Source organism: Echiichthys vipera, assembly GCF_963691815.1.
Source record: "Echiichthys vipera genome assembly, chromosome: 1".
Classification (NCBI taxonomy): domain Eukaryota; kingdom Metazoa; phylum Chordata; class Actinopteri; order Perciformes; family Trachinidae; genus Echiichthys; species Echiichthys vipera.
The window spans coordinates 38,863,427-38,887,162 of record NC_139826.1 but is presented as its reverse complement, the minus strand read 5'-3'; the positions used below and the strand labels follow the sequence as shown (position 1 = coordinate 38,887,162).

Genomic DNA, 23,736 nt, shown 5'->3' with positions numbered 1-23,736 from the left:
CTGTGTGTGTGTGTGTGTGTGTGTGTGTTTTATCCTCCAGCCTTTTATATTAATCCTCTGTTTGGACGTCTGCCTGCACAAACTTTGTCAATCAGGCTTTATCTGCATTTAAACAAAGGCTTTACAGCAGAGTTCAGTTGATTCTGAAGAGTCAGGACCAAGACCGAAGCTCTGCACTGTAAAAAACAACCCTTTATTCTATTCACTGTGTCCAAGAACAGACGAGAGACAAATGTGTTGTATCTCATCTCATCTCATCTTCAGCCTCTTGTCCGCGGTCGGATCTCGGGGGCAGCAGCTCCAGCAGGGGACCCCAAACTTCCCTTTCCCGGGCCACATTAACCAGCTCTAACTGGGGGATCCTGAGGCGTTCCCAGGCCAGTGTGGAGATCTAATCTCTCCACCTGGTCCTGGGTCTTCCCCGAGGCCTCCTCCCAGCTGGACGTGCCTGGAACACCTCCCTAGGGAGGCGCCCAGGGTTCATCCTTACCAGATGATCCTGAACCACCTCAACTGGCTCCTTTCAACGCAAAGGAGCAGCGGCTCTACTCCGAGTTCCTCACGGATGCTGAACTTCTCCCCCTCTCTCTAAGGGAGACTCCAGACCCCCTCCTGAGGAAACACATTTCACACGCTTGGACCTGGACCTGGTTCTTTGGGTCCTGACCCAGCTTTCATGACCACAGGTGAGGGTAGGAACCAGGACTGAGCGGTAGATCCAGAGCTTTGCCTTCCTCAGCTCTCTTTTGGTCACAACGGTGCGGTAGAGCGACTGCAGCTCCGCCCCCGCTGCTCCGATTCTCCGGCCAAACTCACGCTCCATCGTCCCCTCACTCGTGAACAAGATCCCGAGGTACTTGAACTCCTTCACTTGGGGTCAGGACTAAATCCCGACCTGGAGTAAACAAATATATTTGATTAAATAAAGTACGTTTAACTCTGCTGCGTCACTCTATACTTCAAAAGCAAGAGTCTTTTTTTAAAGATTGTTTTTTTGGCAGTTTTCAAGCCTTTGTTATAAAGGACAGACAGGAAATGGGGTGAGAGAGAGAGAGAGGGGGAGACTCGCAGCAAAGGTCGGAGTCGAACCCGCAACCACAACTGAGCCACCGGCCGCCTCTTCATTGTGTGGGCTTGTGGGCCCCTGACCCCGTGGACCCCTGACCCCGTGGAACCCTGTCCCTGTGGACCCGTGACCCTGTGGACCCCTGTCCCCGTGGGCCCCTGTCCCCGTGGGCCCCTGTCCCCGTGGGCCCCTGTCCCTGTGGCCCCTGACCCTGTGGGCCCCTAACCCTGTGGGCCCCTGACCCTGTGGACCCCTGACGGTCTCTGGTCGGGCCGCGGGGGTTGCTGTCCCGTGGACAGTTCGGGCCCGGGCGACTAGAGGGCTCTGCACCTTGGTGCGGAGGCTCCTGTCTGCCCGGGTTGGGGGGGTCTCTGTGGCGGTGCTCCCTGTGACCTTGGACTGGGATCTCTCCCGGTGTGGTCGGCCCCCCAAAGGTAGCTTCCTCTAGCCTCCTCTGTACCTCAGGTCTCACTGCCCGGCCATGTCTCTGTAGTGACAGCTAGTGTTTGTGTAGGTGTGAGTGTGTGTGTCTGTGTGTCAGCGTGGCTGTGTGTGTGTGAATGTGTGTGTATGAACGTATACATATGTGTGTGTGTGTGTGAGTGTGTCAGCGTGGCTGTGTGTGTGTGTGTGTGTGTGTGTGTGTGTGAATGTGTGTATGAACGTATACATATGTGTGTGTGAGTGTGTCAGCGTGGCTGTGTGTGTGGCTGTGTGTGTGGCTGTGTGTGTGTGTGTGTGTGTGTGTGTGTGTATGAACGTATACATACGTGTGTGTGTGAATGTGTGTATGAACGTATACATATGTGTGTGTGTCTCTTCTCCTGGTTTGATTTGATGTTTCTCTTTTTCTGTCCATCTCTGTGAGGCACTTCCAACGCCATATAAATAAAGGTTGATTTGATCTTATTTGACCTCACAATTGTGTCTGATATCTTCTGCCTTTCCTTAGTAAAAAAAAAGTCTTTTACTTCCTCCACCGTGTTCCCAGTTGAATTGACCTAAAGCGGATTTTTACAGTGCAGAAGCAGAGAGCTGGACGTGGAGGGAGGGAGGGTGAAAGAGGAGGCGGAGGAGGAGGAGGAGGAGGAGGACGGTCCTGCTGTCAAACACAGATGAGGACACAGCGGCAGGTTGCAGCAGGGCACCGCCGTTAGATAATCGCATCATCTCTCCTCGGGAAGCGTCGAGGGACCAACAGAAGCGGAGCGACGCGCCGAGGACGGAGGAGAAATCAGCGAAATCCAATTGAATCCAACTCCAGAGCTGCCGGAGAGGCGACGTGTGCAGACCGGGGGATGCTGCACACACACACACGCACACACACACACACACACACACACACACACAGGGCCAGCCTGCAAACTTCAGACTGGATCTCTAAACTGATCTAAGACTGTGCTGCCCGCAGCTGCACGAGCAGAACCAGAGCAATTAAAGGCTGCAATCATGTCTTAATTAACGAGCGCGGAGCTGCTTCATTCTAGCAACGGATAAGGAAATGCACGAGAGAGGCAGATGTGAGGTGAGTACATTACTGCTGCTTTATTTTAACTTTTACCTGAATTACACACTATAACAATAGACTGTAGTGCAACTTTAACACAGCATTCATTAACTCATTAGCTGATAGTTTGGACTGGATCTCATCCTGCAATAATAAAGACTTTATGGACATTTTCATGGCTCCAGATTTGCCGCTTTTCCATTTTAATAATGCTGATAATGTAAATGTATTAGTTATAATGTTGAGGTTAGGACAAAACAAACATCTCTCACTATTTTCATCATTTTTACAAACCGAGGAAAGAACCAGCAGATCAATCCGTGATGAAAATAAGCCTTAGTTCATGGTTTAAACTCAAACAACCCTGCTTTTACATGAATGCATGATTCATTTTAATCCCTACAAAGTGCAGAAAGCATTTAAACAATAGGGTTAAAGTTTGTTTACTTTCACGGCAAATGAAAAGTGTTCACATGTACCATGGATTATGGTTTACTGGTGTCGTTTGTGTCCAAATGAACCAAAACTGTGCAGAATTCATGTTGTTAGTGACATTTTTATACTTTATATTCACGATTATACTTATTCTTTACGTGTGGACAGCGTGGCATACTTTCACTTAAAGGTGAATTTTGGGAACAACTTGTTAGAAATGGAGCGAGAGCGCCACAGCCTGGCTGCCGCGAACTGGGCTGCAATGTAATCTTACGTAGCGAGTGCACGGCATCAATATACGTCGACTAAAAGTGGTGTTTTTGTCGCTGACGGGCTCAGATTGTTATCAGAAGTATCTGACTACATTACAGAGCGATGGAGAAGTCTCTTCTTTAACCCTTGCGGGATGATTTGTCGCCGTTAAGCTCAGTTCAGACTAAAGATTCGCAACGAGACGAGTTGAAACTTGCAGCTACTTGTCAGCACCGTTCTGAATCCGGTCAGTTCACACGACAGACTGTATGAAAAATGGACGTACTCCTCCGTCGGGGTCCGTTCTCTCAACTTGACTCGCCTACGAGAGTCAGACTTTGACTCCGCCTAATTTCCTCTGACCAAAAAAGGGCATGTATGTGACGTTGGGGGGAGGGGCGTACGTCCATCTGGCTGACGTTTACCTCCGAGGAGAAGTGAGGGCCAGAGGCTAGCTGTCACTCAAGAGGCCACGCCCCTAATTATTCATACACTTTAACCTCCAATAAATAAAAACTAGCCCCCCCCCCTCAGTGTTGTCATGGAGATCTGATCTAAACACACAGACTAAAATGTTCTTTTGTCCTTAAACAGGTTTGATGATGCTGTGTAAACGGCCTGTTTAACATGGGACTCAATGAGAAACTGCTCTGTTATGAAACCTGCCCCTAGTGGACACTCAGAGAACTGACGCTGACGGAGCTTCCTGTTTGGATCAGGAAGTCGCTGTGGTGGGGGCCTGGTTTACATCAATGAGAAGAGGCGAGACAGTGTATCATCTCCATAGCAACGAGTCTCTGTACTTCCGTAATAACCGCAGGATATCATTTGTAGCATCAGTAATTACCGTCCCTGCTTTGTTCTCGATTACGGCGCTCCCTCTCCTCATTTAATCTCTAGCTCGCTCTCATTGAGCTGCCGTTCAAAACTGTCATTTCGACAGCTTGTAAGTGACTTTACCAGCTGACTTTGCTACGAGCTGATTGGCTGTTGAAACAGATGACGTGCCTTGTTCTAAATCCAGCTGCTGGAGACTTGACGAGCTGAGTCGCAAGAACAACAACAACAAGAACAACGTCAGACGGTTTGAGTTGAGACCAGACGGGTCAGGTCTCACCGCTGCGGTCAACGTTTACCTGCAACAATCTAAAACGTGCATCTTTTGTCTGAACTGGGCTCTGAACAGCATTGTGGAACGAGTGAGACAGAGAGGAGTGCTGTTTTTTTTGTATCTAAAAGGCCTTTTTAATACAAAAAAACACTGGTTTGCTGTTTCCATTAAAAACATGTTTACGGTTGTGAGGTTGAAGCTGCAGTCAGAGGAGCTTCTTCCCTTTTCTCGTCGACATTGAAACCTCTCTGGCTCGTTCACGCCGTGATGTCACAACAGAGCTGCTGAGTGCTTTAAAGGTCACTCAGCAGCCGCGTGAGGGTCGACATGAATGGAGGCGTGAAGTGGTGTGAAGACAACTCGGAAGGGTGCCAACACTAAAAGTGGGGCGCTAAGGTCATTTTTTTGTCCTCCAGTGAACTGTGATGCTTCTTAAATTACTGGACACGCTGGATAAAATGATTAGATGATTAGTCAATTAATTAATGAGGCTAAAGAAAAGCATGGGTGTATTAACAGAGCTGGATATGATGTGGCGTTTTCTCCCAGTGCCATCACTAGGAAACAGCTCGGGTCCTTGTTAACTTCCTGTCATTGATTTCATTCACTGCAACAGGAAATAAACTGGGACACATTTAGATGGTTCACAACAGTAAAATGGTCTATAAAAGACACCTCAAACTGCATAAAAGGTAAATTACTTCTCTTTATATTATGAATTTTAAATCACAAATGTGTTCAATAAACTCTTAATGACTTTTTTGTTTGTTTTGTCTTAAAGATATTTCAGATCAAAGAAAGTGCCGCAGGAATGAGTCCTAAAACCTTTGCGCTTACGGCTCCTCGTCTCAAAGTCAGGGAGTTTTTTGTGATTAGATGCCTTCAATAATGTCGGTAGTTACCAAAGGCTGAAGAGAATTTAACATTTTGTTCATTGAGGGCGCACTCACACTGTCATTCCGCACCACGACCCGGGCTTTAGGGTACTTGTCCCCCCCTCCCTCTCCCCCCGCGCCCCAGGCCAGTTTTTACTCACACTACCAGGGCCTCGGCCAATGCTTCTTGCCTGTCCATATGTCATCACGCTGTAACACGTCACACGCATTGATTGCGTGTGTGTGACTTTGTTTCCAGATCTTTCCACAGACCTCAGAGTTTTTGTGCGTCTTGTCGACTGTTTTTGAATCTTTTCATCGACCAAATCTGCAGTAAACACTCCACCTCCGCATCACACCAACGTGAACCTTTCACCGCCATTGTTGTTGTTGTTAAATGTCCGCGCATGGTCCGTCCTTCTATTTACATGTCCGAACAGGCGCACATACCGCTAACGCCGTAGGGCTCGTACACGTGCGCACGCTCGTGCTCGTACATGCAAACGGCTCCGCTAAAGCCCACCTCTTTCAAGCGGGCCGTGGGCGGACCGCTGTCGGGCGTTAATGCTCGGAACGGGTGCACCTGAGATAAAATACTTATAGTGAAAACGCTGCACATGAGTTTTGAAGCTTCTACGTGTCTTTACAAAAGGTGGTTGCTAACAAAGCAGCTACATGTGACAGCAAACGTCATCAGTTGAAAAGCCAGTGGGTAGTGTAGTTTGTTCATAGCCTAACGTTAGCTTTTTACACCTGTTGATTGCATTTATTCCTCAGAAATCATAAAAGTAGTGTTCATTGGTGAAGATTATCTTACTGAACAGAACATTAAAGTATCATTTTTATCTAGGGAACCAGGGTGATGCTATCTTCCTACACAAATACATCCCTGCAGCGCTCCATGTAGAGTTGGGTGTCATCTGCATAGCAATAAAAAGTCACTGATGGCAAAGATGACTTCTACTGTTAACAAGGGCTGAGTATCACCATAGACTATTAAAAAATGGACGTAGCGTCTCCGTCGAGGTCCGTTCTCTCAATTTGATCTACCGTAGTCACCTACGGGAGTCTCCATCTTATCAGACTTTGACTCCGCCTCATTTCCTCTTACCAAAAAAGGGCATGTATGTGATGTTGGGGGGAGGGGCATACGTCTATCTGGCTGACGTTTACCTCCGAGGAGAAGTGAGGGCCAGAGGCTAGCTGTCACTCAAGAGGCCACGCCCCTAATTATTCATAAACTTTAACCTCCAATAACATAAAAACTAGCCCCTCCCCCTCAGTGTTGTCATGGAGATCTGAGCTAAACACACAGACTAGAATGTTCTTTTGTCCTTAAACAGGTTTAATGATGCTGTGTAAACGGCCTGTTTAACATGGGGGACAATGAGAAACTGCTCTATAATGAAACCTGCCCCTAGTGGACACTCAGAACTGATGTTTTGACGTGGTGGGGGCTTATCGATATCCATTTGTTTATGGATAGTTCAGATATAAAGACAATTTTGCTTGGATATTAAGATTCTCAGGGAACTAATGCTGTAAATTGCACACGTAGTAAATATTAATGTTTACATTAAGAATTTACCTTAAAAGCAGTTGCATTAATGCACTTTTTTATTTAGCACGAACACACTACAGCAGTCAACACAACCAACCAAGTGAAACTCTACAGTCAGTGACATTTTCATTCAGATATCTTGAGGGGACCAGTCTAGCCCTCACCAAAATCTAGCCTAACTTTGGAGCATTATTTAACGACAAGCTAGTATGACTTGGTTGGTACCAATAGATTCCTGAAAACACAACGAAAAACCCAGGACAGAGCCGTGAGGTACTCCATGTTAAATGTCAGTTTGTAATGAGGCTTTGAACTGAGACACAATGGTATTAATAGAAAAATACAGTTTCAAAAGGACTTTTTTTTTTGTCATCACAGCTTCTCCGTGGATCTTCCTCCTAAATTGCCGTCAACTGCACATCGAATAACTCGTCGCACATCCTTAAGCCAGCATGCCAATCATCAGCAATGCCAACCACGACTTCAGCACCTACTCCATCAGCAGCGACGACAGCAGCCTCGACCGCTTCTTCACCGAGATCCCGGAGACTGAGACCATAAAGGGCGTTTACTTCCAGCGCGTCCAGCTGCTTCGTGACCGCAAGGCCTCGTATGTGGTCGACCACACCGTGCAGGTTCTCATCAATGTTGGGGGCAACCGCTACACCTTTCCCTGGAGCACCTTGGAGCAGTTCCCCCAGAGTCGCCTTGGACGTCTGCGCTTCTGCACCACCCCCGAGGAAATCGCACGACTCTGCGATGACTATGACGAGACGTGCCAGGAGTACTTCTTTGACCGAAACCCGACAGCCTTCAGGGTCATCCTCAACTTTTTAGCTGCGGGGAAACTGCGTCTGCTTCGGGAACTGTGTGCTGTGTCACTGCACGATGAGCTTGACTATTGGGGTGTGGACCCGAGCCACATGGAGCGTTGTTGTCGTCGTCGCATGATCACCCGTGTGGAGGAGGTGGCGGAGCGAGAGCGCAAAGAAGAGGAGTGGAGGCAGAAGAGGATGACGCTGAAGAAAAGCACCACAGAGGCTAAAAAGGGCTACCACAAACTCACCTGGATACTGAAAGAGGTGATGGAAAACCCTCAGTCGGGTTTGGCCGGGAAGATGTTCGCCTGCCTCTCGGTTGTCATGGTTATGGTCACCGTCATCAGCCTGTGCATCAGCACCATGCCAGACCTCAGAAATGAAGAGATCAGGGTACGTATGAAGCAGACTGGAGCTGACAGCCAGTTCACATCCTCTTGAACCTGTTTTAAACACATGAAGCATTGTATTAAAAGGGAAAAGAGGCATCTAGGGACAATAATGTTCCAGTAACCGAACCAAAACACCAGAGAGTATGTGCTCATTATATTTTCTCAAGACACTTGAGCATATTCAACATATGTATATATGAATAAGATGACATTATAAGATAACACTTTATTATCTGTTTGCACAGAAATTAGTCTTGCATCACAAGCTCCAACAATTATACATGAAGACATGAGACAACATCAATAACAACAATAACTATGAATAATAAATATGATGGGGGTCCAGCCCTGCCAGAGCAGTCATAAATAATCTGGGCTTACCGGCACTTCTTTGCCATCCTGTGCTGATTCAGCAGTGATATGGACAAGGGAACAAATTAATGTTTGTATTTGTTCTTCCTGCACTCAGGAACACTATAGCTCCTCCCAGAGGGCAGGAGCTATAGTGTTCCCCGTGCTACACATGGAAGAGTCCAGAAAGATTTTTGTTGTTGCTTTCAATGAAAGTGCTCTCCGCTTAGAGTCCTCCAATTTAGAGCAGATTCCCAGGAGCCTAAAAATCCTGGCTCTCAGTTGTGCTGAAAGGAAACCAAACCAGACGGCGCCTCAGTACAGCAGGATGCTGCTAGCTCCAAATGACTCTTATGGACTCAAGACATTATTTTGCTACATCAGCTAGCTAGCACTTTGTACGCATTAGCAAGCTAACATTAGCAGCTAACGGCACAATATATTCCAAGCACCAGGAGAAAAGACCCTCAGTGGGCCTTAACCCCAGCACCGAGGGTCTGATCTCGGCCAGATCAGAGAACTAGTTACAGGACAAACTTAGGTACATCTCCGGGCCGCCGCTGCAGAATATATAACAGAAGAACAGCATGTGTGGACTCTTTGTTGACGTTAGCCATCACTATTAGCGCATCCTAATGTTCCCTGGGTCCTAGGTTCACAGGGTCACATAAGCTTATGCCTTTGTGGATTTAATTCAGCATTTTGTTAGGGTCAGGGTTAAGGGGTAGTGTTAGGGTCTACATAGGCCTATTTTCTGGTGAATTCGGCACTGATTGATGAAAAATGGGAACATAGGACCTTTTTTGGGAAAAGCAGTCACATACAAACATCACATACAAAGCGGGGAACATAAACCCGGGGGACATATGCACGCACGCATATGTACTGTTGGCTGTAGGCGAGCCGAGAAGAGGTGAGGGACTCTGGAGCAAGAACGTCACCTTCTTTGGCGTTTCCTGGAAAATCTGTCTCGAGTCCGAGAAACAACACTTTTACCCATTGGCAATAAAAAACAATGAATACGTGTAAAACGTTACACACAGGACCTTTAAAGAGGGAGTGTATTGTCTTTCAATGTTTTGGTTGTCCGGCCTGCAACTTCTGCTTTTATTCACTCAATCTCTCTCACCAGTGTCATTTCCAGACGCAGACAGCTGCTTTAAGCAACGAAAAACACTGAGCAGCAAACTACAGACACCATTTGCAACCAGCTTGTGAAGAAAGTAGAGCATTTTGCAGCTGAAGACAAAACAATGACAGTCGAACATGAGCCAAACAAACAAATTAAAGCACACGTCAAATAAATGTAATGTAATGCATGTTTGGCGCATCTTTGAATAAGCCCCTTGTACATAGAAGTCTCCCTTTGTCAGTCTGAGTAACATTTCCATACAGCACAAGTTTAAGTTGAGTTCTGCAGCAGAAGTCTTTGTATAGCTTCAATGTGGGGCGAGGAGTCGTTGAGAAATTGCTTTTACCATTTGGGCTGTTCAGATTTCTGCTTCTTTGTTTGAGTTAACAGAAGCAGACGGGCTGGAGAATTGATTGCACAACAAACTGTCAGTGTAAAGAGCCTGAATTAGGCCTTTTGATTAAGTTTCTAAAGCCAGAGACGGTGGATTGATTTCTCCCTGATGTGTGCGCAGTCGGTCGCATGAAATCAACGTAAGAAAATCAAAGTGTTCAGTTCAAGAAGCTTAGACTCCAACAAACTTTCCTTTCAAAAAGTTTCTTTCATGACGAGACTGAACAAACATCTGGAGTTGTGTTTTGAAAGTGAAGCCAAGATTCCTTTTAATTTCTGGAAACCAGTATTGTTTTTTTTAGTTTGTAGAGTCTGGCAGACATTTAAAGTTGGATGTTGGTTTAACATTTATCCAATACATTTCATTTAGCTGACGCTTTTGTCCAAAGTGACTTCCAATAAGTGCATGCAACCAACCAAAAGAGACATTATTAAGTAAGTGTGGTAGGTTCAAATAAGCCGATCTATAGAGTGCTACATACATCTTCGTAGCCAAGGTGAAGTCGAAAGAGATGCGTTTTTAGCCTGCGGCGGAAGATGTGTAGATTTTCTGCCTTCCGCATGTTGATGCAGAGCTCGTTCCACCATTTAGGAGCCAGGACGGCAAACAGAAGTGACTTAGTCGAGTGTGTTCCTCTCAGTGAGGGAGCGGCAAGCCCATTTGCCGATGCAGAGCGGAGAAGGCGGGCTGGCCTGGGGTGTAAGGTGTAATCATGTCCTGGATGTAAGCTAGGCCTGATCCGTTAGTAGCACGATAAGCAAACGCTAGTGTCTTGAAACGGATACGAGCAACTACAGGGAGTGAAGGGAGCAGAGGAGCAGAGTAGTGTGAAAGAACTTAGGGAGGTTGAAGATCAGTCGAGCTGCTGCAATCTGGATGAGCTGCTTGGGTCAGATGGCACCAGACCAGCCAGGCGGGAGTTACAAGAGTGGAGGCGTGAGATGACAAGAGCCTGGACCAGAACCTGTGCTGCCTTCTGGGTCAGAAGAGGACGTATCCTCCTGATGTTGTGCAGCATGTATCTGCACAATCAGGTTGTTGCAGCAATGGTGACGGTGAGGGAGAATTTGACGTCAAGTGTCACACTCAGGTTCCTTGCAGTCTGGGTGGGGGCTACCACAGAGTTGTCAAGGGTGATAGTAAGGTCTTGGGTGGGAGAAACTTTTCCAGGAAGAAAAAGCTACTCTGTCTTGTCTAGGTTGAGTTTCAGCTGGTGTGTGGACATCTGGTTTTGGACAAATATGCAGAAACAAATGACAGAGAGCCAAATATTGGCCTGTCATGTTGGTGATAGTGGTCCCATTAGCTTCAATAGAACTGGCACCAATGCAGAGTTGTAATGCATGTTTAACATCCATGGTTCCTTCTTTCATATTTTCCTTGTTGCAGTGTCTGTGAATGACAGCAACTGACAGGAAGTTAGCAAGGACTCAGGCTGATCCTTTCCTGTTTTAAAGTCATAATCAGTATTTGAGATACGTTGTTTATAGCGGCCTCTTTGTGGTTAAGATGTAACTGTAGATAAGCCTGTTCTTCCAGAGCCTCCATCTTGTCACGTTCACAGTAGCTATGTGTGTTGCTCTTTTTTAAACTTTGACACACATTCACTTCTCTACTTCCAGTCCGTCACCTATATGTTCCCCTCTTAAATCCACACACAGACACGTTCCTGTTACACTTCTGCCCTTACTACAAGCCTGACGCAGAAGTTAGAAGTTGGGTAGAAGAGGAAGATCTTAGGGATATGACTTTAAATTCAGACAGGAAACATTGACTTCAGAACTGTTCATCTGTAATGGCTTTTTTCCCTCAATCAGGTGCTTAAACCCAGTTACCACACACTTAATGTAATACAGCCCCAGGTTACTCACCGTGGTTGGCACCACTTAGCCTGCGAAAACATCTTCTGTGTCTCTGACCCTGAACTTGAGGCCTCAAATTAATAATTGAAAGCCTGCAGCAGCATTTCAAGCTGCGGGTGTGGCACTCAGACAGAGGTTTGAGGAAAGGAGCCATTATGGGAAATGTATGACCCATTCTGCGAACTTCGAGCCATATAACGAATCTGCAGAGGTCATGTTTCATTTGCTCTCCCACTGACTGCAAATAAAGATGGACGACGCAGCTTCAGTTCTCCCACTGTACAAAAGTGAAGCCAAAATAAACCAAATAAGTGCTGCCATGTTGTTGTTTTAGGGTAGTGACGGCTGCATCGAAGTCTCGTCCCAAAAGTTATCAGTAAAATGAAAAACGACAACATTGGCGTGATAAAAACGACCAAAAATGACAGAAAAGGTCACGTTTCGTTGCTGTGATTGGTTGTAGGTCACGTTTTGTTGCTGTGATTGGTTGTTGGTCACATTTCGACGCTGTGATTGGTTGTTGGTCACGTTTCGTTGCTGTGATTGGTTGCAGGTCACGTTTCGTTGCTGTGATTGGTTGGAGGTCACGTTTCGTTGCTGTGATTGGTTGGAGGTCAACTTTCATTGCTGTGATTGGTTGTTGGTCACATTTCGACGCCGTGATTGGTTGTAGGTCACGTTTCGTTGCTGTGATTGGTCGTTGGTCAAGTTTTGTTGCTGTGATTGGTTGTAGGTCACGTTTCGTTGCTGTGATTGGTTGTAGGTCACGTTTCGTTGCTGTGATTGGTTGTAGGTCACGTTTCGTTGCTGTGATTGGTTGTAGGTCGCATTATGTTGCTGTGATTGGTTTGTAGGTCACATTTCGACGCCGTGATTGGTTTTTGGTCACGTTTCGTTGCTGTGATTAGTTGTTGGTTAAGTTTCATTGCTGTGATTCGTTGTAGGTCAGGTTTTGTTTCCGTAATGGGTTGGGGCAACAACCAGAGTCACTATAGGCCGAGCATTCACTCCATGGACTGAGAGAAAGGAGAGAAACGCCATTCAAACGCACGCACAAATGGCTACGCTTCTCTTTAATGCTAACATCACTTTTATCTTTACTTAGCTGGAACGGCTAACGCTAACGGCTAACGCTAACTGTCAGTCACACTCCTCTTATCCTTGTTTTTATGGTGTGATTGGCTGGAGGGGACGGGTTCAAACAGGCTCAAACAGACTCCGGTCTCCTTACAAAAAACATCACACAAGAGATTTGACTTTCCTCATTCAAAAACAGGTTTGTGGGGATAACTTTTGAACGGTATGACATTATTACATGATCTCAGATATCATACGAACCTGTTGCTGAGAACCCGTTGGTGACATCGGTGGCGTAACCCTTTAAAGTGTCTTCTCCTCACAGTACGTCTATGTGTCTGCAGGGCGAGTGCTCCCAGAAGTGTCGGAACATGTTTGTGGTGGAGTCCATCTGTGTGGCGTGGTTCACTTTGGAGTTTGTGCTGCGGTTCTTCAACGCTCAGAGCAAGCTGGCCTTCGCTCGCGGCCCACTCAACATCATCGATGCCATCGCCATCCTGCCGTACTACGTGTCCCTCGTCGTCGATGTCAGCGACGAGTCGCAGGAGGACGTCATCATGGGTGCCGGCAGAGGCTATCTGGACAAACTGAGTCTGATCCTGCGCCTGCTGCGGGCCCTGCGGATCCTGTACGTGATGCGGCTGGCTCGCCACTCTTTGGGCCTGCAGACGTTAGGGCTGACGATGCAGCGCAGCATGAGGGAGTTCGGCCTGCTGCTGCTGTTCGTCTGCGTGGCCGTGACCCTCTTCTCACCTCTGGTCCATCTAGCGGAGAGCGAGCTGGCGCCGTTTGCCGCCACACACCCACAGCACAGCTTCAGCAGCATCCCGGCCTCCTACTGGTGGGCCATCATCTCCATGACCACGGTGGGATACGGCGACATGGTGCCACGCAGCATCCCCGGACAGATAGTAGCGCTCACCAGCATCCTTAGTGGCATCCTCATCATGGCGTTCCCTGCCACGTCAATCTTCCACACCTTCTCCCGCTCGTATCAGGAGCTGAAGCAGGAGTACGAGCGGCTGTGGAAGGAGGAGAGAGGCGAGGAGATAGCCGCCGAGTCGGAGGCAGAGAGTTGGTCCAAAGTTGAGTTGTCACCAGATGAGTTCATGTCCGTGTCCAAGGAAGACGAAGACGGGCTGAAGAGTCATCAATCCACACTTCCATCGACAGCTTTCTAACAGCTTTAAGAGAGCAGTCAGGCACTTTTATTCAGTAATTATGTTTAAAATAGTGACATAACATTTTATCTTTATTAGCATACTGGACTCTGAAGGACTGTTAAATTCTGGACATTATTGTGTTACTCTTTAAATCTTCCTGTTCATGTTCTGATTGAAATTATCTAGTACATACCAGGTTATATTAAGCTTTGTTCCAAATCAGCAACTAAACCTTTACTTAAAGTGTAATGCCGGCGCAAAATCATCCCACGGTCTTTTTCGGCCAAATTAATTTCGTTCCGCCTTGACTCTGCCTAAATCCACTCAACCATCTGGGATCGCTCCGTAGGAAAGGGATTTCAGGTGGTCGAGCCAATCAGGACCGCCAGGTGGGGAATTTATAGATGTGACGTAACGGAGAAGCGACTGTTACTTAGCTGGAACGACTAACGGCTGACGCTAACGGCTAATGGCTAACGCTAACTGTCAGTCAAACTCCTCTAATCCTTGTTTTAATGGTGTGATTTTCTGGAGGGGACGGGTTCAAACAGGCTCAAAAAGACTCAGGTCTCCGTTATGCTACAGGGCCGGGTCTGACCAACCTGGCAACCCGACTGCTGGACTTATTTTTTGTTGTTGCAACAAGGGGTTGAAGGGGTTGTTTTAACACATTTCCAACCACAAAATACAAGAACGAAAGTGTAAGGAATGGAGTCAGCAGCCTGTTTAAATTAAATTGCTTTGCTGATCGATTGTATTCCTAATGTCTTCTTCATCCATTTTGAAATTTAAAGTTTCCTCTAGTCAGACAAATTGCTTCTATGGTAAAGACGTCCTCTTACCTTTTCTTAACTGACAGTTCGTACTCCAGCCTTCCTCAGAGCTGCTGTTTTCTTCCGGGTATGACGTGTTTTATGAAAACAGCTTTTCAAAATAAAGTTTCCCGACCCAGTTGTGTTCGTTAGCTAAGAAAAGGTAAAAGGACATCCTTACCATATAACCAATTCGTCTGACTAGAAGAAACTTTGCTTTATGGGAAACGCTTGAGGGTAGAGGCGGTGGTTGCAGCATGGTGGTGTGTCAACAGTCTACGAGCGTTATCTGAGGAGGGTCGGGGGCTGGATGGGTCCCAAAAAACACAAGACTTGCACTGGTGTTCGTGTCTCGGAAGTACTTATCCAAACCACAACCTTCTTTTCTAATTCTAACCGAGTCATTTTGATGCCTCGACCTAACGTCACCTGTCTTTTATGGTCGCCTTTTCATGACATTAAAGGCGATAGGGGAGAGATAGTTTGCGTTTTCTGTGTAGGGACTCTCCTCATGCTGCTGCAGAGGTTTGGTGTTATTTTCAGCAGTATTAGTGGTTAAAAAAGACCGTTGAATGCCTTCACCGTACTGCCCCGAGCTAACCAGTGTTAGCGGCGTCCAACTGTTTGCGACTCACAAGGATTTCTTCGTTAATAGTTGTTACACAAAGACAAACTGTCTCGATTTGATGAATGTAAGTATAGAAAAAGACCATGGGATGATTTTGCGCCGGAATTTCACTTTAAGGTAGAACTGAAACCTGAATATAAACTAATGTCTTACTGCAACTATTGTGCACATTTTGCAATTTTCAGAAAGAGGCTATATATATATTCAATAATATATGAATCTAATCTTATTTATTGTGTGTTTCCCTGTCGGTCGTTAGCACTATCCCTTTACACATTTGGAGTTTTGCTCTGTTAACGTTTGTTTTCAGACAGGAGAAGCTTGTTAGCCTAGTTTGCCAACGCCAGCACTGATTCACACTATATACGTGTTCATGTATTAATCACGTTATAGTTTTTGTTCATGTTATTTACTTAAAGGAAGCATTCATGGGTCCAGTTGTGGTGACGACAAGGGACCCGTGTTGGGTAACGTCACTTTTAAAAGGAACTACATCATAAGATTACTACATATTAAAAGTAACTAGTTACAGTACAGCATTATGGACTGAAATAATAAACTTGTTAAGAGTATTTTGCACTACAAAAAATATTGCTTATGTTGTCCAGAGGATGTCAGTACGCCATGCTTTGGATATTGACTGTACCGTCATTTCAAAGCCGGTCTCCAGCTCAGAATCTGTAACTCTGCAGGAGAATAACACGAATGACCGACGCTCTTTATTAAAGATTTATTCAGCTGATTCGAATCCAGCTCTGTGTCGTGGCAGTGGACGTCCAGTTTCATGTACTTCATGTCCTTCCGTGTTCATGAAAGTAGGCTAAATATTAATCCTCGAGGGTACCAGACAGGTTTGTGTAACCCATTTGGCTGCTAACAATCTGACAGAAGGCTGGACAGAGGCGTACGCCATTTCAGAGTCCGCCGATACGTCTGTCCTTTGTCTCAAACACAAAAAGCTCAAGTCGGAGTCTCCTCTGGTGACAGGTGCAGGTGGATCAGTGGTTCTTGCAGGGAAATACTATAATAGTTTACTTATTTGAAAACTTAAGAACTGTTTACTTTAATAGCAAAAACGAACGTGTTACGTTAAATGTTACTCATTAGTACAGAAAAGTAATCTGAGCACTCGCGTAACCTCCAACACTGCAAAAGCAGCAACGCTTCTGTAACATCGGCAGTTGGTCCGAACCAGGACACGACGATCTAGATCACAGATGAGCAACAGGTAACAAAGTTGGAGCCTTTTGTGGTGATGCCCGTGCAGAAGAAAAAGGACCAGAGTGCTGTAGGCCTCATGCTGTAGGAGCTTTATCCGCACTTGATCAAGGGGAACAGAAGAGTTGTCAACATAAATAAGTCCGTGAGGCCACCACGGTTCTAAAGGTGCGTTCAGACCAAACGTGAATGACGTTAATTGAGCGAGGACTCTACATTGAAAATCAATGTAAATGGCGCAAATCAGGCTGAAGTGTCTTGAGCGTCTGAAGCGTCTTGAGCGTCTGAAGCGTCTGTGTCTGGAGCGTCTGAAGCGTCTGTGTCTTGAGCGTCTGAAGTGTCTTGAGCTTCTGAAGCGTCTGTGTCTGAAGCGTCAGTGTCTGGAGCGTCTGAAGCGTCTGTGTCTTGAGCGTCTGAAGTGTCTTGAGCGTCTGAAGCGTCAGTGTCTGGAGCGTCTGAAGCGTCTGTGTCTTGAGCGTCTGAAGTGTCTTGAGCGTCTGAAGCGTCTGTGTCTGAAGCGTCAGTGTCTGGAGCGTCTGAAGCGTCTGTGTCTTGAGAGTCTGAAGTGTCTTGAGCGTCTGAAGCGTCTGTGTCTGGAGTGTCTGAAGCGTCTGTGTCTTGAGCGTCTGAAGTTTCTTGAGCGTCTGAAGCGTCTGTGTCTTGAGCGTCTGAAGCGTCTGTGTCTTGAGCGTCTGAAGCGTCAGTGTCTGAAGCGTCAGTGTCTGGAGCGTCTAACGCGTCAGTGTCTGGAGCGTCTGAAGCGTCTGTGTCTTGAGCGTCTTAAGGGTCTTGAGCGTCTGAAGCGTCTGTGTCTGAAGCGTCCGGTGCGTCTAAAGCGTCCGGAGCGTCTGGAGCATCCGAAGCGTCCGAAGCGTCTGAAGTGTCTGAAGCGTCTGGAGTGTCTGAAGTGTCCGAAGTGTCTGAAGCGAGTGGAGCGTCTGAAGTGACGCAAATAAATTGAACTTTTAAGGCGACATCACGCCACGACATCCAATCAGCGACAAGTTCAAGCCGACAACATCACTTCCCTCACGTACTATTGTTTACATTCAGACCAACATGGACGAGAAAAAAAAAAAGGACGAGGCGTGGTGAAGGTGAGTGAGGAGGTGGGACCCTCTGGTAAGTTTTGAAGCGACCTGTGGCTTGCTTTACTACGTTGCTGACCTTGTTTCTCTACGCCTTTCAAACCCCCGGGCGTCAAGCGCCAAGTGCGAATGACGCGAAAGACATGAATAGTCCAAAAATGGCCAAGCGGCGTGATACAAGCGATTGTATTCGCGTCAATCACGTCTGGTGTGAAGGCACAAAAGGGTCCAGCTCAGATTCTTATACAGCGAAGGGGGGACGTGTTAACATCCAATTGGCTGTAGTGCATAAACATGAAGATTCACACCAGCTAGGGAATGCAAAATGTTACCCAGTGACAGGGAGCGTTATAATCTAACTCTGCAGCCGTGTCTGTAACCTGCACAGAGTGAGATACAAGACGCCAAAGAGGGACCACGGCCGAGAGTTTAGGGCAGATAACTGACCCCAGCAGTGATCCACAGAGAGTCCTGTAGTTAAACTGCCCTACACAGCACAAAAGGCTTCAAATCAATCCTAACTTCCATACTTTTCAGGCCCAGAGCTGCGCAACAATCACGTTATTAGTGATTTCGTAGTACAGCTCTCCACTATAACACACAGGGACTGACTAACTACACAAACTGTCTAGGGAAATCAAATTATTCCCTAACGGAGCCCAGCTGACGAACTGTCTTTACTTTAACACCCATCCACACAGATATATCTCCAATCACATCACGTCAGTCGTCAGTCGTCATTGGCACACCTCCCGGAGAAGTGTGTCATCCCTGTGTTCCCAGGATACAAACTAACGTTGGAAGAGTTTGGTGAGGGTTACTGTTGCAGTTCGAATGACAAAAGGACAAAAGGAGACGGACGTTTCAAATGCAGTTTGAATGGTTAGCGTCTGATCAGCCACTGAGGAGAAATCAACCAAATCAAACTGTCTGAGGAGCATAACATCAGTACGATGTATGATTCATTCATTTGTGCCCGACCCTCGTGGGTTTACAAGACACCAACATTTCCACTGCAGTGTTCAATTTCATTATATTTCATTTAACTACAAAGTTATCTTCCAGCTCAGTCTTAGGGCGCACTCACACTGTTCCTCCGTACCGTGCCCAAACACGTTCCACGGGTAAAGTCTGGTTCCTTTGACCAGTGTGAGTGCAACCGTACCACGCCTAGGAGCGGCACGCTTGCCGTCCACGGTCCGTTTGGGAGAGGTGGGCTTTTGTAAAGCACGTTTGCACATGTACGAGCACGAGCGTGCGCACGTGTACGAGCACGAGGACTACGGCGGCTCTGAGGTCATTTCCTGTGCGCCTGTTGGGACGTAGAAAAAAGAAGGAGGGACCATGCGCGGACATTTAAAACAATGGCGGTGAAAGGTTCACGTTGGTGTGATGCGGAGGTGGAGTGTTTACTGCAGATTTGGTCGATGAAAAGATTCAAAAACAGTCGACAAGTTGGCGTTTGTTGGCATTTGTTGGCGTTTGTTGGCGTTTGTTGGTGTTTGTTGGTGTTGGCCTTTTTTGGTGTTTGTTGGCGTTTGTTTGCATTTGTTGGCGTTTGTTGGCGTTTGTTGGTGTTTCCTGCAATTGTTGGTGTTTGTTGGCGTTTGTTGGTGTTTGTTGGTGTTTGTTGGTGTTGGCGTTGCTGTTTGTTGGTGTTTGTTGGCGTTCGTTGATGTTTGTTGGCGTTGGCGTTTGTTGATGTTTGTTGGTGTTTGTTGGCGTTTGTTGATGTTTGTTGGTGTTTGTTGGCGTTTGTTGATGTTTGTTGGTGTTGGCGTTTGTTGGTGTTTGTTGGCGTTTGTTGGTGTTTCTGTTTGTTGGAGTTTGTTGGCGTTTGTTTATGTTGGCATTTGTTGGCGTTTGCTGGCGTTTGTTGGCGTTTGTTGGCGTTTCTGTTTGTTGGCGTTTGTTGGCGTTTGGCATTTGCTGGCGTTTGTTGGCGTTTTTTGGCGTTTGTTGGCGTTTAAATGTAAAAAAGAAATGAATCCACCGTAACAGACGTGCACTTTCATACAACATTTCCATAATTATGGAAATGCACATATTTGCATGTCCACCAGAGCTCTCTACGGTAAATAATAATATTCTCATTTTGTATAAATATGACTCAGCTGCAGAAGGTCACTCAGCATATTTGCTCAGTTTGTCTTTTGACTCGTGGATTCAAAACACAAAGTGCAACATTAGATACAAAAATGACGCTTTTATTATTTGTAGAAATAACAGAAAAATACGTTTCAGAAATCCTCCTGTAATCAATGAATACATTAAATTACATACACAGCTGTTTTAAAAACATGCAAGAGCAAGAAACTAATTCATATTCATACATTTAAAATCCTAAAAAACTGTGTTTTATTTATTAAAATACATTTTTAACCAAACTTCCTCGGCCACGGTGTCGTTTAAATGCAGCAGTTTGAACCAACAAGTAGCTAAATCTGCGTTATCGTCTTTAATTATCTCTGTTATCGTCATTAATTATCTGCGTTATCGTCTTTAATTATCTGCGTTATCGTCTTTAATTATCTCTGTTATCGTCTTTAATTATCTGCGTTATCGTCTTTAATTATCTGCGTTATCGTCTTTAATTATCTGCGTTATCGTCTTTAATTATCTGCGTTATCGTCTTTAATTATCTGCGTTATCGTCTTTAATTATCTGCGTTATCGTCTTTAATTATCTGCGTTATCGTCTTTAATTATCTGCGTTATCGTCTTTAATTATCTGCGTTATCGTCTTTAATTATCTCTGTTATCGTCTTTAATTATCTGCGTTATCGTCTTTAATTATCTGCGTTATCGTCTTTAATTATCTGCGTTATCGTCTTTAATTATCTGCGTTATCGTCTTTAATTATCTGTGTTATCGTCTTTAATTATCTGCGTTATCATCATTAATTATCTGCGTTATCGTCATTAATTATCTGCGTTATCGTCTTTAATTATCTGCGTTATCGTCTTTAATTATCTGCGTTATCGTCTTTAATTATCTGCGTTATCGTCTTTAATTATCTGCGTTATCGTCTTTAATTATCTCTGTTATCGTCTTTAATTATCTGCGTTATCGTCTTTAATTATCTGCGTTATCGTCTTTAATTATCTGCGTTATCGTCTTTAATTATCTGCGTTATCGTCTTTAATTATCTGCGTTATCGTCTTTAATTATCTGCGTTATCGTCTTTAATTATCTGCGTTATCGTCTTTAATTATCTGCGTTATCGTCTTTAATTATCTGCGTTATCGTCTTTAATTATCTGCGTTATCGTCTTTAATTATCTGCGTTATCGTCATTAATTATCTGCGTTATCGTCATTAATTATCTGCGTTATCGTCTTTAATTATCTGCGTTATCGTCTTTAATTATCTGCGTTATCGTCTTTAATTATCTGCGTTATCGTCTTTAATTATCTGCGTTATCGTCATTAATTATCTGCGTTATCGTCATTAATTATCTGCGTTATCGTCTTTAATTATCTGCGTTATCGTCTTTAATTATCTGCGTTATCGTCTTTAATTATCTGCGTTATCGTCTTTAATTATCTGCGTTATCGTCTTTAATTATCTGCGTTATCGTCTTTAATTATCTGCGTTATCGTCTTTAATTATCTGCGTTATCGTCTTTAATTATCTCTGTTATCGTCATTAATTATCTGCGTTATCGTCTTTAATTATGTGCGTTATCGTCTTTAATTATCGTCATTAATTATCTGCGTTATCGTCTTTAATTATCTCTGTTATCGTCTTTAATTATCTGCGTTATCGTCTTTAATTATCTGCGTTATCGTCTTTAATTATCTGCTTTATCGTCATTAATTATCTGCGTTATCGTCATTAATTATCTGCGTTATCGTCTTTAATTATCTGCGTTATCGTCTTTAATTATCTGCGTTATCGTCTTTAATTATCTGGTGAAAGTCGACTTCTTGAACTTCTTTTCACACTTGTGGCGATTGAAATTGGACGGTTTGGTGTGAAACTCGGCCAAACGGTTCTGGGCCCAGTCCCAGTCCGGATCGATGCAGAACTTCACCTGACACACCGTTGTGATTCTGTAAGAAGCATTTATCATCATTATTTAATTTATTAAGTTAATTATTATTATCACCGCTCATTGTTAGAAACACAGCGTCTTCGGTTCTTTTAAAAAAGCACCAGGAAATGTAAAAATCATAATATTCTTTATTCACTTTTGTATTAATCCCGTGATGTTTTCATTTTCCTATTCTTTTTATATACATTTTTAAATTAAAATGTATTTACGTTTGAATTGAAACATGGTGAGTTTAGTGTAAACTCACATGATGACTTTGGAGGCACAGTCCCGCGGGGTCAGACCCACGTGTCGGATCTTTCCTTTAGGAATCTGCGTTTGATTGAAGCCGGGACAGCATCCGTCCTTCTGCACTGATGGAGCAACAGGCGCTGTACGAACACAAACACACACACACACACACACACACAGAGTCAGCCCAGGGACCCTGACTTATCAAATTTGCTAAAGAAAAACCCACAAAATGTCTAAAAATAGATGCAAAAATGACCAAAAAAAGATGCAAAATGCATAAAAATAGTTGCAAAACCACCACAAAAAGATGCAAAATTACTGAAAAAAGATGCAAAACCACCACAAAAAGATGCAAAATGACAGCAACAAACCAAAAATGACCACAGAGAGACAAAAATTGACTACACGGATGCAAAACGACCACGAATAGATGCTAAATGACTGAAAATAGATGTAAAACTGTCATTAAAAGAGGCAAAATTACTAGAAATAAATGCAAAATCGTTCCATAAAGACGAAAATGTCTAGAAATAGATGCAAAATGGCTGAAAACAGATGCAAAACAACCAGAAAAAGATACAAAATGGCTAAAAATTGATGCTAAATGAGAAATTTAGGAATTTGCGTTTGATTGTAGTCTGGACAGCATCCGTCCTTTTACACTGACGGAGCAACAGGCGCTGTGAACACACACACACACACACACACACACACACACACACACACACACCAGAGTCACTGACCGGTGGAGCTGTGGTGCAGGCAGCAGAGCAGAGTGAGGAGAGCCACCGGAGTCTTCATGGTTCAGAGGTGGTGGAGCTTGTGTCCCGGTGAAAGCCTTTAGTCTCGGAGGTTTGATCTGCGTTGGAAAGCTGCTCTGCCGCTCCCCTTCTTATACACACGTCCATTCATGCTCCGCGACGTTCTCAGAAAACACACCACTGTTCCCCTTTCTTCTGTCGCTCAGCTATTTTCTGCACTACAGAGAAAAAAGAGTGTAAAACATTTCTGCAAAAAGTCGTCCTCAGAAAGTAAAGTGGGGGTTTTCCACGGTTTCATGCTTCTGGGTAACTCAGGGATGACTGAGAGCAGCGACGCATTACCTCCACCCTGCAGTGTGAATCAAGCAATCAGAACATTTGCTTTCATTATTTTTGTCAACTGGTTCCACGCAATTAAATTTGGTCCACCGAACACATTAAGTACTGATTGGTGGATGAATGTGTCAGCTTCAGGAAACTGTGGACATTTATGAAACAAGGGGCCGTGGATGGATTATTAACCCTGACAAGAACAGGCCCAGGGACGCTGACTCATCACATGTTGCTTAAACAAAACCCACAAAATGATTAAATGTGTACACAAAACGACCAAAAATGACCAGAGAGACAAAGAATTACTGTAGGGATGCAAAACGACCACAAAGAGATGCAAAATGACTAAAAGTAGATGCAAAACAAAAAAATAAAGACAAAAAATGACGACAAAGACACGCAATTGACTACAAATAGATGTAAACTGAGAATGAGAGAGAAACAAAACAACATCGAAACATAAAATGACTAAAAATAGATGCAAAACCACCACAAAAAGATGCAAAACCACCACAAAAAGATGCAAAATGACCACAAAAAGATGCAAAACCACCACAAAAAGATGCAAAATGACTAAAAATAGACGCAAAACCACCACAAAAGATGCAAAA

At 44.8% G+C, this 23,736-nt stretch overlaps 2 protein-coding genes across 2 annotated transcripts; one reads left to right on the top strand and one right to left on the bottom strand.

Annotated features, from left to right (window-relative positions):
- Positions 1-7,199: 7,199 nt before the first annotated feature.
- LOC310947205 (voltage-gated potassium channel regulatory subunit KCNG4-like) lies at positions 7,200-14,058 on the top strand. The gene is made up of 2 exons (XM_083913941.1): positions 7,200-8,018; positions 13,178-14,058. The coding sequence occupies exons 1-2, from the start codon at positions 7,260-7,262 to the stop codon at positions 14,012-14,014; spliced, it is 1,596 nt and encodes a 531-aa protein (XP_083770067.1). The 5' UTR covers positions 7,200-7,259; the 3' UTR covers positions 14,015-14,058.
- A 7,384-nt stretch (positions 14,059-21,442) lies between these two features.
- LOC310947213 (uncharacterized protein) lies at positions 21,443-22,898 on the bottom strand. The gene is made up of 3 exons (XM_083913954.1): positions 22,775-22,898; positions 22,045-22,168; positions 21,443-21,795 (listed from the first exon to the last, which is right to left on the bottom strand). Exons 1-3 carry the CDS (start codon positions 22,830-22,832, stop codon positions 21,648-21,650), a joined length of 330 nt encoding a protein of 109 aa, XP_083770080.1. The 5' UTR covers positions 22,833-22,898; the 3' UTR covers positions 21,443-21,647.
- Between the last annotated feature and the right edge of the window lie 838 nt (positions 22,899-23,736).

Excerpts from the sequence above, each read along its gene's own strand:
- LOC310947205 (XM_083913941.1), top strand. The coding sequence starts at position 7,260 with ATGCCAATCATCAGCAATGCCAACCACGACTTCAGCACCTACTCCATC. Across the intron at positions 8,019-13,177 it reads TCAGAAATGAAGAGATCAGG|GGCGAGTGCTCCCAGAAGTG; the intron begins GTACGTATGAAG and ends ATGTGTCTGCAG.
- LOC310947213 (XM_083913954.1), bottom strand. The coding sequence starts at position 22,832 with ATGAAGACTCCGGTGGCTCTCCTCACTCTGCTCTGCTGCCTGCACCAC. Across the intron at positions 22,169-22,774 it reads CCTGCACCACAGCTCCACCG|CGCCTGTTGCTCCATCAGTG; the intron begins GTCAGTGACTCT and ends GTGTTCGTACAG. Across the intron at positions 21,796-22,044 it reads TGTGCCTCCAAAGTCATCAT|AATCACAACGGTGTGTCAGG; the intron begins GTGAGTTTACAC and ends TGCTTCTTACAG.